The 16,856-nt window shown below is 43.6% G+C and overlaps 1 protein-coding gene across 14 annotated transcripts in view; it reads right to left on the bottom strand.

Moving 5' to 3' along the window:
* The window catches only part of CELF4 (CUGBP Elav-like family member 4), a gene marked incomplete at both ends in the record, with an annotated part of 693,842 nt that overhangs the window by 11,931 nt on the left and 665,055 nt on the right, over positions 1-16,856 (bottom strand). For 6 of the 14 annotated variants that reach the window (XM_080637040.1, XM_080637041.1, XM_080637043.1 and 3 more), the window contains one exon: positions 11,002-11,085. The exons of 5 other annotated variants lie outside the window; for them this stretch is intronic. In XM_080637040.1, the coding sequence (XP_080493166.1) occupies positions 11,002-11,085 (84 nt within the window). Of the gene's footprint in view, positions 1-10,941; positions 11,086-16,856 lie in introns of all 14 variants that reach the window. 3 more of the 14 variants (XM_080637032.1, XM_080637038.1, XM_080637039.1) reach the window with 1 other exon arrangement.

Raw genomic sequence — 16,856 nt, 5'->3', positions numbered from 1 at the left:
CGGTCTTGTTCAACATCTTTGTCGGTGACATGGACAGTGGGATTGAGTGCGCCCTCAGCAAGTTTGCCAATGACACCAAGCTGTGTGGTTCGGTTGATACGCCGGAGGGAAGGGATGCCATCCAGAGGGACCTTGACACGCTTGTGAGGTGGGCTGATGCCAACCTTATGAAGTTTAACCATGCCAAGTGCAAGGTCCTACACCTGGGTCGGAGCAATCCTAGGCACAGCTACAGGCTGGGCAGAGAAGAGATTCAGAGCAGCCCTGCAGAGAAGGACTTGGGGGTGTTGGTCGATGAGAAACTGAACATGAGCCGGCTTCAGTGTGCTTGCAGCCCAGAAAGCCAACCGTATCCTGGGCTGCATCAAAAGGAGCGTGACCAGCAGGTCAAAGGAGGTGATCCTGCCCCTCTACTCTGCTCTCGTGAGACCTCACTTGGAGTATTGTGTGCAGTTCTGGTGTCCTCAACATCAAAAGGACATGGAACTGTTGGAACAAGTCCAGAGGAGGGCCACGAGGATGATCAGGGGACTGGAGCACCTCCTGTATGAAGACAGGCTGAGAAAGTTGGGGCTGTTCAGCCTGGAGAAGAGAAGGCTGCATGGAGATCTCATAACAGCCTTCCAGTATCTGAAGGGGGCCTACAAGGATGCTGGGGAGGGACTCTTCATCAGGGACTGTAGTGACAGGACAAGGGGTAACGGGTTCAAACTTAAACAGGGGAAGTTTAGATTGGATATAAGGAAGAAATTCTTTACTGTGAGGGTGGTGAGGCACTGGAATGGGTTGCCCAGGGAGGTTGTGAATGCTCCATCCTTGGTGGTGTTCAAGGCCAGGTTGGATGAGGCCTTGGGTGACATGGTTTAGTGTGAGGTGTCCCTGCCCTTGGCAGGGTGGTTGGAACTAGATGATCTTAAGGTCCTTTCCAACCCTAACTATTCTATGATTCTCCCAAGTATAGAAAAGACAGTGACAAAGCAGACTGAGCTCATCACAGGGCCATCAGGATGGACAAGGAGCACTGTGAGAGTAAAGAGACTGAGATAGTCTCTTCACATCAGGGGAAATTTAGATTGGACACCAGGAAAAGGTTCTTCACTGAGAGGGTGGTCAGTTCATGGAACAAACTCCCTAGGGAAGTGGTCATGGCACCGAGCCTATCAGAGTTGAAGTAGCATCTGGATTAGCATCATACGGATTAGTTTTAGGTAGTACTGTGATGAGCAGAGAGTTGGGCTTGATTCCAACTCAAGATATTCTATGATTCACAAATCAAAAAAAGAGAGACTGAACATAAGGAAAAGCTTTTCCACCTTGAAGGCTAGCAAGCACTGAAGCAGGTTGCCCAAATTCAAACTACTTGCTCAGTCATCTTCATTGTTTTTAATAACTTGCAGACATATTGGTACTGCAGGAATATATATAGTACTTATATAAAGTACACACCTATAAATATGTGATATATTACAGATCAAGACTGGGGAGAGTGGGGATGATTTAAATTTAGTTGGGGATTTTAAACAGATGAAAATATATATGGTTAAGAAAGGCATACCTATTTTTATGGGGATCTGCAAGTTGTCACCCTGTTTACAACCTTTGAAGATATCATCTGAAGATGTTAATCTCATCTAGGGATTGTATTTTATGCTGATGTGCTTACTTGAAAGGGGAAAATATCACATGCACCAGTACATTAAAACAATGCTAAGGTTGCAAATTGAAGCACTAGAGTTAGAAATGCAAGGAATTATGTTACCTATAAAATTTTAATTCTGTCTTGTTTTGTATATGCATTAAGGCGCTGCTTCTAACTACACATTTCTGTATTTTTCTTCTTCATGGCACCCTTGTTTTAATTACTGTAGAGAATGAATAACATAACAGGGTGAGGAAAATGGCAATGTATCAGACTCATTATTCCATGTGTTGGAATGTAGACAGTAAATAAGGCAGGGAAAGGATGGTTTTGTAGTTGTACAACCAAATGCTGCCTTGGAGAACTGGAATTGATCCCTATTTCTGCCATGATAACCCCAGTTTTGCTGGGTATATCATACAAAATTCCTTTAATAAGATCTAGGCTTCTTTTATACTAGTAAATCAAATAGTGCAGGCTCTGAGTGCAAATTGTACATCATGGCTCGAATCTACATGACTAAACCCTCCTAACCCTCAAAAGAGAGTGGCCTTATCTATACCGCTGTCTAAGGAGAGTCCCTACCCTTGCCACTGCTGAGCTGTGCCCAAGAAATGTCCAGCCATGAGTTAATTGCCATGACCCAAATAGAGCCAATGGCACACAATGTAAAAAAGATACAGGTAGTTATGGCACAGTGTTTGAGCAGATGTGTAATGTCTCCTTAGTTTGCCAGAGAAGACGAAGCTTTAGTGTGCGTTCCTCTTCTTGGCGCTCAGTGCACTATCTGAGATTTCACTGATGGAAAAGTTGCTGCCCAAACCTGCATCTGGAGTGAACATAAACATAGCATGCCCTGTGTTGTGCTGAATACTTCGAGAAAACAAGCAAACAGACTGATCAGGCTCATGCATCTCAGATTAGTCACTCAAAATTACTAAATAGTTTTAAATATCTTTCTATGCCTCATCACCCCCTTGGTGAAACGATGACACCATGAGCACTGTGAAAATGCTGTTATTTAACTCTGCGAACCTCTCAAATGCTCTGCTGGGAAGGACGTTAGGAAAACAGATGAGGAAATAATAATAAATCCATATTCATAGCAGGGTTTGAATATCGTGCAGGAAGGAGGGCCTGGGGCCAAGCACAGAGCTATGAGGATCTACTGAACAGCTTCTCAGTTACTAGTTAGACTTCAAAATGCTGAAGAGCAGCCCTGTGCAGTGAATGAGACAGGATAGATGGATATAAAGAAGTTGAAGATAGATATATGGGGGGAGGGGTGGATGGGTGGATGGATTTATAGAGACTCATCCATTCTACAGCTTGAATTCACCTTTCTTCAGAGAGATCTTGGGGGAAAACAAATAAAACCAGATGCAATGGGTAACCAAGATGCTGTGGTGGGTCTGCAGTCTCACAAGAGCAGTATGTGGTAAGTCTGCGTTCTGCAGATCAATCACCTTGAGTTCAGAAATGGCCTGCTCATTATTTCTGACTTCTGAACCAAAACTTCTGGCCTGAATGAAAGCAGCACTACAGACCCTTCTCTGTCACTTTTACACACGCATGTGTTCATGTTTGAAGCAATCATAGCCTTGGAACACATATAGGACCAGATGTACATGACTTGGGCTCATCTACCCTATCTAACTTCAAAGGGTTTTTAGCAGATAGCAGCAGATAGCACTCTGTGTAGGCACATGAGGGACCAGTCAGGTTCTTTTCCCAGGTCCCAGTGCTGATGGACTGATTTGAAGCCCAGAGCTTTAAGTTTTTAATCTCTTTAAAAAGTCTTTTCATTTTATCTTATTTTTCCCTACTCTCTTTCTTCTGGCATTAACTCTTAACATCAGTCATTTCTATTAGTCACATAAATGGCCATTCCTCCTCTGAAGGGTCTTAAATGAGTGGCCACAAAGACCCTACAGTAATGAGCTCCTCCATCTAATTACCCCATATGTAAAAACATTTGTAATGATTTTGCAAGTGTGCATGTGAGTAGGTATGCACAAACATATCCATAACTTGAAAATATTCTGGATGGACTCTCTCTATCACTTGTGTGGAGAGATGGATAGAACTGTGATAGACACAGAGAAAAATAGAAGACAGATTCTGAAAACATATTCTTGCCTAATAAATTGTTAAGCTACAAAAGAAAGCAGAAGTCCCTGTGTACAATGTATAGATTTTCTTTACTGTGAGTTATTGGGGAAAGACAGAGCTGTGTCTTTAATGGGAGAGCTGCAAACAGCTGTTCCTTATGCGTACATGCTTGCTTGGTCTGAAAGTTTTGGTAAGTCAGTGCATAACTGACAGTTAGATTTATCTCCCCAATAAGCAGTCAACATGATAATAAAGGAAAAATGCTTTCAGTGCACCTTTGAGAGTGCATCAGAAATTAATCTAAACATCAAATTAATTATAGTTTGTAAATGAATAGTGGCTCACAGCCCTAATACTTCTCCTTCTCCTCCTCCTCCCTCTAAAGCCTCCCCCAAAAAACTGCAGTGGCTGGCTGTGCTGTGCAGTGAGTTTGATGAACAGCTCCTTCTCTTTCTTACTCACACAACTCTTCCCTTATCAGCCGGAAAAGAGTCCTATCCTTACTCTGCAGACCTGAAGTCTCAGAGTGTGGCTGCTTTGGAGTGTGACAGAGGGCAGCTAGCAAATAATAACTATTGTGCCTCCTTCCCCTTTCCTATGGGAGCATTAAGCACCCCTCTAATGCTTCCTGTAGGAGCATTAAGCGCCTCCTTCCTTTCCAACTTTCCAACTAAGCTGGACACCTCATTAACATCTCCTTGGCTGTCTGTCTATGCCAGGTACTTCTGAGTGGAGAGGACCACAACAAGTGCAGATCTGAACAGAAACATCCCAGGGGGCAGGCATGCCTAATGAGCCTGGAAAATTGCTCCCATATTGTCTCAACTCAGGCACTCAAATTAGTGGCTTCTTCCATTACACCCTGAGTTTTGGTCCATAGCCTGTAGCTATAAGGAGATGACAATCTGACATTGTTCAGGCACCTGAAACAAAATGCATTGCCACCAGATCAAGCAAAGTAAAGGATATAGCTTAATTTGGTGGGCTGCAGGGAGAAACTCTCAGGTAGAGACTTTTCTTAGGAAATTTGAAATCAGGTTGAGAGTAAGAAGAAGAAAAAAGTACAATTTAATTGTAGCACTGATAACAGCCACCGTCCTACTCTCTCCCAGGTGTTTCCTCATAATTCATCTATCTGATGTGAATCTTCCTATTTTACAAAAGAAGATTTAGAAAAGAAACCCCTAAAACCTTTGAGCTGATAAATAACTCTCCTCATCCATGGATCCTAAAGCTCTGTGAAAAGGAGTTGGAGTCCTGCTACAAGAAGGGGAACCCAACAGCTAGGCTGATCCATGGTTGCCCACATGACGCTGCTATTTCTTTCCCTTATACCACCTTAATCCTGGACCCTTTCATTTCCCTGGATGAACTTAAGGAGAGTTTGTGGTTTTATTATTAAATGAGAAACTGCCAGTTTTGGCATTGCATTTTGGAGGCACATTGTGAGCAGGTGCTAAACAATATTTTTCTGATGTACCTCAGGGTCTGTTGTTCCACTCTTGTGTCTTAATGGAGTGCTGCCAATGCACTTTGGACCTCATCTGCAATGCCCCTGTTCTCAGGTCCTGCATAGCTTTGCCAGTGTCCTGGCCCCTTGACATTCCTTTCTTCTTTCTGTTTCAGCTTCCAGGCTGAAACTCTGTAGACCATCATGACCTGCCTTCTGCCTTTCATCTCCCACTCCACCTTTCTGCCTTTCATCTCCCACTCCACCTTTCTGCCATCACACTGCAGTCTTGAACTGTTGGTATGTTTTTAACAACATGATACAAGCTCTACCCATGCCTCAGTCATTCTCCTGAGCTTACAACCCTTCTGTGTCCAGTCCTCATTTCTCACTGCATTTCTAACCTTTAATCTCTCCCCTTAGGCTCTCCTGTTTCTTTCATAAGCTAGGAGCCAGAAGCATTTTTGTGGGGAGATAAAAATATGTAACAACTAACATAATTTACTACTATCCATCAATTGTTATTATTTCCTCTCTTTTGGCATCTTCAGAGAAGACTGGATTTTTTTCCATATGGGGTGGCCCACTAGTAGCTTTCAAGTGGACTCCATAAAGGCATCTGGGATGAAACTCGATGTCCAAGTTGTACCAAGAGCCAAACAATATATTTCCTTTAGGCCATATAAATCTATTGTCCCAAGAAACCCCCACAGTTTGTAGTCAAAGCTAGAATACTCTGTGCTACTTTTAATGTGGGATACTTCAAAAAGGGGATGGACATCCCTCTTCAGTGTGACAGTCCATTTAGAATTCATAGAAAAGGGGAACATACAGCACTTGTGGTTGCTCACATCTGGGCTGTAAGGCCACCTTGAGTTTAAGCAGAGGGAAACCAGCTCTGTGGTGGTGTCTCTGTGGGCATAAGAGAGGTTCTTCACAGCCTCCCGATAGGGAGAGGCTGAAGTTGCCACACCAGCATGCATTGGGAACAGGCACATGGCAAGGAGACACATGTGGGGACAAGGTAAGGGTACGGTGCAGAACTGTCCTGACAGTGTCTGCTGCCTGATGGTGTGCAAGGAGATAGCAGATCCAGGTGCTCACTGCTCTCAGAAAGTGGAGGAATGAATTTCCAAGTGCACCAGTAGAGCAATTTCACCAGCTTTAATTTATCTACATCCTATTTGACACCTTGGGGTAACCAGTTGGCCTCCACTGCTCCATCCATATCCTCGTTTTTCTAATTTCTGTCATGTCTTTCTAATTAATATTGCCTAAACCTATGCTTTTCTCTCTCTTCTCTGTTAAAACATTTTCCTAGAACACATTTGTCTCTGTATTTCACTAATTTAATGTCTTCAAATGTCTTCTTAAAATGTGTCTTGTGTGACAACAGGGAGTGCTCCTGAAATTAGGACTGTATTGTAGCATCGTTCTAACACAGGTAGAGTTAGCCATGATTGGCCAGTGTGAAGAGCATTCCTCTCACATTGACTGCTTGCTTTAGCAGCCTTAACAGTGTCATTTTACTGGAATTTTGTGTTGTTTTTTGGGTTTTTTTTTTTTTTTTTGCCTTGTACACAAATTGGTCACATTTTTATTATTTGCGTAACTGGGAGGGGAATTATCACCAGAGCCATTGAGACCAGCACATACGTATATTTCACATCCTCTGACACTTATCATACCTACACACAGAAGAACTTACACACATGCAATGGGAAAGTGAGAGACCCAGTGCAGTCTCTGCCTTGCATAGAGACAAGCTCCAGGATCCTGCAGAAGTTTACGTTCAGGCTGTGGCACACTAAGCCTGTGTGCAAGACTTCCTAAACCAGCTTCCTGTGAGAATGGGAGTCACTGTCTTCAAGGAATGTGTAAATGTATTTGCTGAGTGAGACAGTGATTCCTTGCTGTGGTCCTGCCATTTCACTGGGAATGATCAGCATCGCCCAGTGGGAGAAACATGCTGGCTTGCCTTGGTTTCAGCTGGGATAGAGACTACAGGTATCAGCTGGGCACTGAGTGAAGGACTAGTGAAAAAGGAGAGAGAAGGGGCAGAACAGTGAATGGCTGTGGAGGAGAACTTGTTGAGTCTGAATATGAGAGGGTGTATAAGGCAGTGCCTGAGGACAAACGCAAGGAGATGCTGGTATGGTTGGTGTGATGAAAGCTCAGGCCATGGAGATAGACAGGGTGCTGGTGAGTGAGAAGGAGTGTGATCTGCACTTGGCCATGTTACAGCTGTGGCAGGATAGGGAGGGAAATAAAAGGCAGAGGTTCAAATATTGTGAAAGAAAATGAAGTATTTAGGTCTATCCTGGATGTGTGCAGCAGGAGAAAAGTTGAAGCAAAGAAGCTTTAAATGACTTTTTTAACTGGAGAAGTCAGGGTTGTTTCTAAGCCAGTCTTACAAACTAGAGCAAGCTGCCCTGCTATGAAAAACAATAGACATATTTTAAGCACTTTCACATTTATACATGTGACTAGTGTTTGCTGTAGCTTGCATTCCTTGCTGCTCCTTCTCAGCCAGGAGGCAGCAGACTCTGAATTGGGAAAGTCAAAGGCTTCATGACCACAGCCTGGTTTCTTCAGCATGTTCAGGTGCTAGGTTCTCTGCAGGATCATGGACTTCAGAAACCAGGACAAAAGCCTGTGGCTGATCTTGCTTCCTTCCTAACACACTGGTTGCTGCTCCTACACTATCCCGACAGTAGTGGTTAAAGGAGATCATTCTGAGCTGGAAATGCAGGGGAGAATTCAGAACCAAACAGAAAGGAATTAAAGTCCTTTTTTGAGATGCTGCTGTACTGACTCACTCCATTTGGACTAGCTGCTTACAGCAATCCAACAGTGAGACATGAGCAGCAAATGAAATACTTTCTGTTCCCATGGAAAAAAACATGGTGACATTTTTCTCTATAGAATTTTTAAAGTTTGTCTAAAGCAGGACTTCTTGACAATTTCTCAACAACCTGGGGCTAGATTCTGTTATGGCAATTTACTTGGGATCTGCATAGCAGATACATTTTAAAAGGTCATATAATGGTGGAATATCTTTCTGGGGCCAGACAGAATTGTCCCCCCAGGCTACCAGTTGGAGAGCTGTAGCTGGGTTAAAAAAAAGTGAAACAGAATGCAAATGCTATGTTTTTACATGTTGAGTTTTGGGAAACACTTAAGCAGAAAAGAAAGGAGTTTTCTTACTTTCAAAGTTAATAAAATCCTTCCAAAGTTAATAAAATACCTTTAAGAAAATGTAATTTTATTTTTTAATTGACTTCCTGATAAAAAAAATTATAATCATTGGCATTTTCAGTGGACTTAGCAAAACAAATGAAAGGCCTGATTTTCTGTAATACACCTTTTTTGCCTTGCTTTAAAGTTGAGGGTCAGCTGGGTGCAAGGGTTTGAAGAGCAGCATGACATGCTACCTGTACTTCTGCTGTTTCTGTCCTTCTGGAGGTGGTGCGCATGGCAGCATCGTCAACATGTTTGTCTGAGACCAATAGTCACAGCAGGCACTATGGGAAAGTAAGCTAAAGCCAGAGAAAACTGGGGCTTGATCCCTGGGACCCCAAAACGACTGTACTTGGATATTTGTGTCTCTAAAGCTAACAGAGAGTGACTAAGATCTACTAGCAACCTTTAATTCCTGCTTTTTCTTGCCTGTGCAGTTGAGTCAATACATCCAAAGAACACCTTCCTGCTTTTGGGCTACAATATCTCACCATTAGTTTTGGAGTTTATTTCGTCAAGCAGACTGAGTAGTTTCTCCCAGAAAGACTCAATGTTAAGAGAAATTTCTGCTAAGATCCCTTCATTCCTGCTCAGCTATGAATCACAATCTCCAAGTACCCTGAAAACAGCCATAAGAACAGCCCCACAACCCTGCCCAACAAGCTAGATGTGTGTTGCTATCCTTGCGAATCCCTGTAGCCAGAAAGTCTTGAGCTAAGAAGAGACAAGGTGAATACCTGTCCAGAAGATACTTTCCCTTACTGGACTTGACTCTTAGCTCATGTCTCTATTTACCTTTGGTCTTCCCATTTGTCGAAATGTGGAGAACAAGGCTCAGTAGTCCCCTAACATGATAGGAATGGCAATTTCATTGCCAAAGGTCCAACTAGTGGATATCCTAGAAGCGTTAGCTTTCAGTGTCACCTAGAGCTACGCTGGTCTGCTTATGTTGTTACAAGCTTTTATGTGGTTAAAGCTCTGAAAAGCAGGTGGGCTCTGGAGAGAATGGAGCTAATTCATAATGTCTCACTTGAATTTCTCAACTGCATCTTCACACCAAACTCTTTGTCCTCCATTCATGTAGTGCATGAGAGTGCAGTAACCCAATGACTACTGGTGGAGAACGCTGTGTCCCCTCACACCAGGGAACAGAGATTTTTCAGTGAAAGGGAGAAACAGCCTACCCAGGCCCTCTGTTGATGGGCAGGAGGAACTGTGGATGGAGAAGAGGCATGAAACAGTTGGAAGTACTGTCTGACATGTACCAAAACTAGCAAGGAATGAAGTAAGAGTTCTGGGGAGTGAGCTGTTCAGGAGGGGAAAAGGGAAGGCAGCATGGAAGGGAAGCATAGTGTAGAGACTGAGAGTGGCTTTAAAAACAAATGAAACTCCAATGGGTCTGAACTCTGGAAGTTTGGCTGAGAGACAGAGTCCTGATTAGCTGCGAGTTAACAGGAGAAGAAAAGCAATAGTCGGTCTGGTTGCAATCCTCAGGGAAGGTCTGCAAAGAGACGGCAGAGAACCAGGAATTGCATATCCCAGTGGAGGGCACATGGATGGGGGAGATCCACTGTCCACCAGGTAGGATGGGATCCAGTGCAGCAGGGTCCCCATGCTGCCATGCTGCCATACTGCCATAGGGGACCCTTTGCAGCAACATCTTTGTAGACAGCAGGAACCTTCTGAGACACCATGGACACATCACCACATGGCTGCTGGCTGGCTGATCCCTCCTACTGGTGAGCCACCAGCTAGGGTGCATCCCTAGCTGGTAGCTCACAGATGGCTCTTTCCGTTCTCCAGCTGGTAGGGTTGAGCCAGGAGTAGGACCAGAGATATATTAGCATGGTGCAGCTTTCACACCCAGCCTCTTAGCATGGTCTATCAGCTGAGGCACAGGGTTAGCTCAGTCTGTCTATATCTGCTATGGTGCTGGCTGGGGTCTAGTGGCCTCAGGGCATGTCTACCTGCAGTCCACCAAGCAGCCATTCCCCCAGAGGACTAGGGTTTCAGCTGATGTTCAGCCCTTGTCGCCTTGCAGTCTAATGGAAGCTGCAATCACAGCTCTGTATTCCCTTCAACCCCATGGCCTGTTTTTCATTTTGCTTAGGTATAGAAATTCCCCTTCTGCCACATGCTCCCACTGCCGACCATGTCAGCACTTCACTTATCCTTCCATCCCCCTCCATTTTGCTCCATACACTTTAGCCTTTTTTATACCCTCCCCACCTCCCATTCCAAAGGGGGGACATTTTCCACCCCACCACCAGCAGCCTCAGCACCTTGCTGCTGGTGAGATATCAGTCCTTCACTTCTAAGCAGTGCATACAACTCTGAGCATGAGACAATTAGGAGAGAAGGAGGGAAGGGGGAAAGTATTGACAGGAGTAAATTGAGAGAAATCATAAAGCTTAAGCAGAAAGAAAGCAGTTTGAAAGGTAAAGTATTTAGAGAAAGCCCCTTCCTGGATGAATCTAATTGTTTTGTTATCTTTACCCACCAAAGCATTTACTTTGGTTTGTCGCCCGATCCACAAACACTTTCGAGGAGATGACATTACCGAAAGGCAGGAACATCTGCATCAGCTCAGCATCCCCAAACTCCTGGGGCAGATGGTAGATAAACAGGTTACAGCCCTCTGGTCCTGTCAAGAGAAAAAGAAGACACATGAATGAAGAGAAATAAGAGATGAGAAAGTACATGGTGATTTATGTTGTCATCTCCTCTCTCTGATGGATAAGGGGTGACCTCTAGGAAGCAGTGTGTAGGCTCCCAGAAGAATGGACAAAGTAGAAGCCCAGCAGCTCAGAAAGTCACCCAGAGGCTATGCTAACTTCATTAACCTTCCCAGGACAGACACTAGGATAAAACCCAGAGACAGAGGAATGCAGCAGCACATGTGGCCATGGAAAGACAGAATGAAGGAGTAAGAACTAAAAGAATTCAAGAATGCCATCCATAGTTTTTCTTTGCTCCTCACAATCTCATTTAACCCATAGAGTTTTGGGTGACCCACACTAACCTTTGCCTCTTCTCAGTGTCTGCATGCAGAACTCTCAGTATCTTTCTCGTATCTGTGTGAGGACTGTGTAAACAAGTAGACAGATATGCACAAATCCACAGGCTTATTTTGTTCTGTAGAATTTTGCATTCAATCCCCCAGCTCGACCCAGCCTGAAGACTCCCTAGATCTGCACAGTTTGAGCATGTCTCCCATCGTAGAGAATCTCAAAGAGAGACTACAGATCTTAATTATTGGACAAGAGGACTTGACTTTTTTGCCTCAATGCTGCAACGTATACTCTTACAGACTTCAGAGGGTGCATTGAAAAATATCCTGAGAGGACTCTTTAGCTAGAATATTCAGTTATGTTAAAACACACACCTTCAGAAAATATTTGGTGGAAGCTGTATTTGCGGGAAAAAAGGGAAAACCTGCCTCTGGTCAAATAACAAAGAATGAAGCTTTTCACTGGGACTTTTATTTTTAAGCGGGTTGTACTTGGGGAAAACTCAAAAGGAATCGGAGCACCCAAGTGGTTCTGTTGACAAAAATAAACATTTAAACCCCTTGCAGAAAACTTTATAGTTTGAGGAGGCAAGAATTGGTTTCTTTCATGGTCTTATTTTCAATGGTACTTCCAGCTGCTGCCCAGCTCTGCTCTGACCGTAACAGGTAACTCCATCTCTGCTTTGCTCAGGGTGTTAAGATGAAGGGAATACAGTATGTGCTTGTTGAAGCAAGGGTAATAGGACAGAGGGAAGGAGGGTTTCCTCCTTACCCCAGCCCTTGTGCCTACAACCCTGTGACCTGACTCATCCAGCTTCCCTCCATTTACCTCTGGGACACAGTGTGGGGAAGGAAAGGGTTTTTTAATACCGTCATTTTCTTCATCAGGGCACAATTACAGTGTCATAACACAGCAAATTACAACTTTGCCTTTCCTGTTAGGGAGAGGAGTTCGCCTAGATGCTCCCACCTTTTATTAGCCATTACTCATCCCCCCGGCTGGCAGGAGAAGTACAGCGAAGTCAGGATTCTGGCAGATGCCCATTTAAAGCTCATTAAAATTCCTGGGCCTCAGCGTGATTGAAGTCACAGGCTTTCCACATTTCCTTTTGGATTAATGGAAAATGAAGCCCTAATGAATATTTGCTAAGCACAATTTTCCCCACTAATTTGCTAAAAGGACTGTCACGAAGGAACAGCTGATCCTTTGCATCTTGTGCATTTCCTAGAGGTCATGAGGATGGTAACAGGGTTTCTTCCAAATGGGGGGGATAGTGGGATAATTAACTAATTAGGCACCCGGTCATCTGCTTAGCTAAATTACTTTTGAACCTCAGTGGCCCACAATCAGACTCCCCTATTTCATGCCAAGCTTTTCCATTCTCCTCCTCCTCCTGTCCTCCTCTTCCTTAGCCTCCTCACAGAGCAGCTATCCTTTCTCCAGTCCTCGCTGCAGTTTATTTCCACAAAATGTGAGTTATTGGCACGGTGAACTAGATCTGAAACAGTCTGAAAGTGTTAAATAAACACAGACCCCCCTAGGTGTCTGTTAGAATTGACAAAATTCTGCCCAGGAGAAGACCACAGGCCAGAATAGCAGGCAAAAATTCATTCCTTCATCTGAACATGCCCCAGAGCACTTCTGCTGTGGGATTTGAGATGCACATTATAATAGAATGGGTAAAATCTTGGCTTTGTTGCAATTAGTGGCAAGATTCCCACTGACATTACCAGAGCCAGCAGTTTGCTCTGTAAAACTGGCAAATTCTTTCAAAAATACCAGCTGCATTTCCTGGGGTCTTGGATGTGTTGTGCATGAGTAGGGATTCTGCCTGTGTGTGCTGAGAACCACCTACTAAGGCATAAGGCAGACCAGGAGGCGCACAATTTCATCTATACCAGGTTTAAAGGTTGGGCTCAAGGAGAGAACAACCCTTAGTTCACCTTGAAATCAGCCTTGTTTCACACTCCTTGGAGACGGAGAGGAAGAGACCAGGGAAGATATGGAAAAGCAGAGACCACCCCCAAGGCCCAGTTCAGCTCCGAAATGTGGCTGGGAAAGCCATGCTGCGGTCTCCCATATCAACTCAGACATTCAAGGCCAAACTTGCTCAGTTCCCAGCTACAGAGGGTTTTTACTAATTTCCAATGCTGAAAACTCCACCTGCTACTAGGAAACAATATGGGGTAGTTTTATTTGTTTTACCATCCTCACATATGAAAATTCTGCCATTAGAATTTAACAGGCAATTTCTTGTTAAATCTATTCATCCATAACTTACCTATCACAGTTAGACTCCTTGACAAAGAATGCACAAAACAAGGTCTGTCTGCCTCAGATCTTTTACCTTGTGTTTTGGTTTTATTTTTTCCTAAGTCAAGTTAATCTGGGCACTCTGTGGAAGACTATATGCTTATGTGTATGACAAACTCTTCATATATTCATACATACATTTAAGAATTTAAAGGCATGAGTTGTTCATCTCAGAATGCTGTGAAGAGCTAACTTAGCTCTCAGTGTACATACGCAATGAGGTTTAAAGGACTCTGTTAGGGTCACTGAGGCAAAAGGAATATCACATCTGGTACGGCAAAACCTTAGTGACAAAGTCCAACTATCTTGTTGGAGAGAAAGGTATTGTTGAGTTAAAGGCCAGGTTGGACGGGGCTTTGAGCAACCTCGTCTAGTGAAAGGTGTCTCTGTTCATGGCATGGGGGTTGGAAGCAGATGATCCTTAAGGTCCCTTCCAACCCAAACCATTCTATAATGTTTCTGTACTTATCAGAGACTGGAATACTTGGCAATTCAGTGCTGAATACAGTACTAAAATGATTTACACATACTTTGGTTTTCAGAAGGGATGCAAGTCAGCTCTAAATCTAACCCCCATGACACATCGTGAGAAGAGTATCAAGGTCCATTTCTACTCTGACACCTGCAACAGCTCTTGTTTTTATGGCTTTAACTTATAGATATTTCTGTTCATTAATACACAAGAAGCACAGGCAGAGTTGTTTCAGACAAAAAACAAAGAAAAAGTTTAAGGAATACAGAGTTTATGAATAGTCTGTAAATAACAGGCAGACCATACTCAGTCCATGCTCCTCACCCTTTAGCTCATTGTTAGTTTGTGAGGGGGTGTGCGGTGGACAGCAGCAAACCCAACCTATCCCTGCATATCCACTGTCAACATGAGTAAACTCCATACGTATACCTGTGCTGACATCAGCTATCTATTATTGCATCCTCAAGACCTCAGTGTTATAAGAAAAGATTATGACTAGACTCGTCTTCCAACAGTAATAAAATATGGATTGTCCCATAACATTGCATGAAGTTAGTCTACAGTCCTTTCGTCAGCTGCACACCTCACCTCTACAACAAATACACAGAGGCTGGAATTTCACTGCCTGTTCTGCATCTGCTTGCTGTTCAGTCCCAGCATGTTTAAGCACAGAGCATATGGAATCACAAGCCTGCAACACTTTATTTTAATATCTAAATGTACTTATAGTTTCAGAAGCTATATCAAGCTGAATAATACCATTCAAATTCAAAATTAGCCCCATGTTTTGCCTGGTTGACATGGACAGAATCAAGACTTCATCTCTATAGCTTTGATCGTTTTGAATCTGTTCCGCCCTATGTGCCCCGTCAGCTGCTGGCAGCTTTGGCGCTTACATGGAAGTAATGACTAGTCTTTATAGCAATGTTGCAGCAGTCAAGTGGCCCTGGGCTTGTTATCCAACCGGGATCTGGGAGCGGAGCATTAGCATTGTTATTAACAATGTGATCATCGATGTTATTGTTGTGGTAGGGCTGGTTCATTAACGAATCAATGTTTGTGCACATCCTTGCAAACATAAAGTACTCTTCTCAGCACTAAGCATTATTATTATTAGAGTTCACTCTTGCTGTATTTTCCTGTTAAGGGTTAGAGATGCTTAAAAATCTTGGTCCTCTGCTGAAAAGGAGTGTCATGCCTTAGAGATTCTCCCTTGACCAACCAGCAGAGAAAGCCACAACATCTAAACACTGCAGGAAAATGGAGAACACTGGGAATGATGACCTGTATCAAACTGGTGGTTCATCTTGTATGTCTGGTCCCCAACCATCCTCTATACCAGCTGCTTACAGGAAGAAGTAAGGAGTTATGAGACAGCTTGTCCACTGGGTGACACTCACCGTCAACCCACAGCAGCACACCATGCATTGAAACACAGGGGGCTATGGGAAGTGGGTCTTCAAAGTTTTCACAGCACTCCTTTGCTTCTGACGGTTCCTGGTGCAATGCTGTGCTGAGCAATGATCTGCTCACCATTTTGTCCTGTGCTTAATCTAACCCCAGTAAGTAATAAAAAGCAAAGTCCTTCAGCATGGGGGAAACATCTCTGTAATGACACGTTAGGTCTGTGCATCTGTTCTCACAGCAGGGACATGTACTAGAGCTAATCAGGAGCTGGAAGTTGTGTTCCCCAGGAAATTCTGACATCGGAAAAAAATTAATTCCAAATTAGATCGAAATGCTGACATTTCTAATTTTCTTACAAAATGAGATTTTCCCCCCAAAGTAGTTCCAGTCCACTAGAATGTTTTAGTTTGATGGTGTAATCCTGATTAATTTCATTCTGACTGCTACACTACATTAAAATATTAGATGTCATTATATGTATGTAATAACACGCATATCATAGAGTATATCCAAATTAGAGGTCTACTAGAGGATAAAAGTTGAAATGTAATTCTTTAAAATGAGGGTCTCTAAACTGAAGCACCTGACTTAAATTCCTCACTTAGGCAAGCAGGGTCCTCTAGTCCAAAGGGAGCAGTGATTCTCTGGAGAATGACTGGGATCACCTGAGCGGGTTGCCTCTGAGGATCCCACTGCTCCCCGCTGCCTCTAAAGGGAACATCGCATGTCATAGTTGCCCCCCAGAGTATTTACATGCAATAGTGGGAGATTCACGTCTCCTTACATTTCATGTCTCCAGTGAAGCCATCCAGTCCTGAGCTTAGATAACCCAGGTCCTTTTATAGTCAATGTAAAGAAATAGGTACTTTCACTACATGATTCGTCTCCTCCTGATGCAGACATTTTGCTCTAAAAGGGCTGATTGGTGTTTCCAGATTATCAAAGGGTGCTGAAAGGACCAGATCAGCTCCTCTAAATAACAGACCCTTGTTCTCTAAACAGCAGGTGTCTGAAATCACATTACTGGCTTCTAATAAAAGGCCACCAGTGCTTTGTTCCTTATTAAATTCTTTAGTCCAATGAAATTGCTTTTTTATCCACGTTCTTGTCACTTCTCTTGAATACAGTCCCCACTGGACATTACTGCTTAGGCTGCTATCAGGTCTTTCCATGGCCCATGCACATCAGCACGCTCCACTCCTGGGGGACTGA

The sequence above is a fragment of the Psittacula echo genome, assembly GCF_963264785.1.
Source record: "Psittacula echo genome assembly, chromosome: Z".
NCBI classification, from domain to species: Eukaryota; Metazoa; Chordata; class Aves; order Psittaciformes; family Psittacidae; genus Psittacula; species Psittacula echo.
This window is presented reverse-complemented; position numbering and strand designations above follow the sequence as displayed.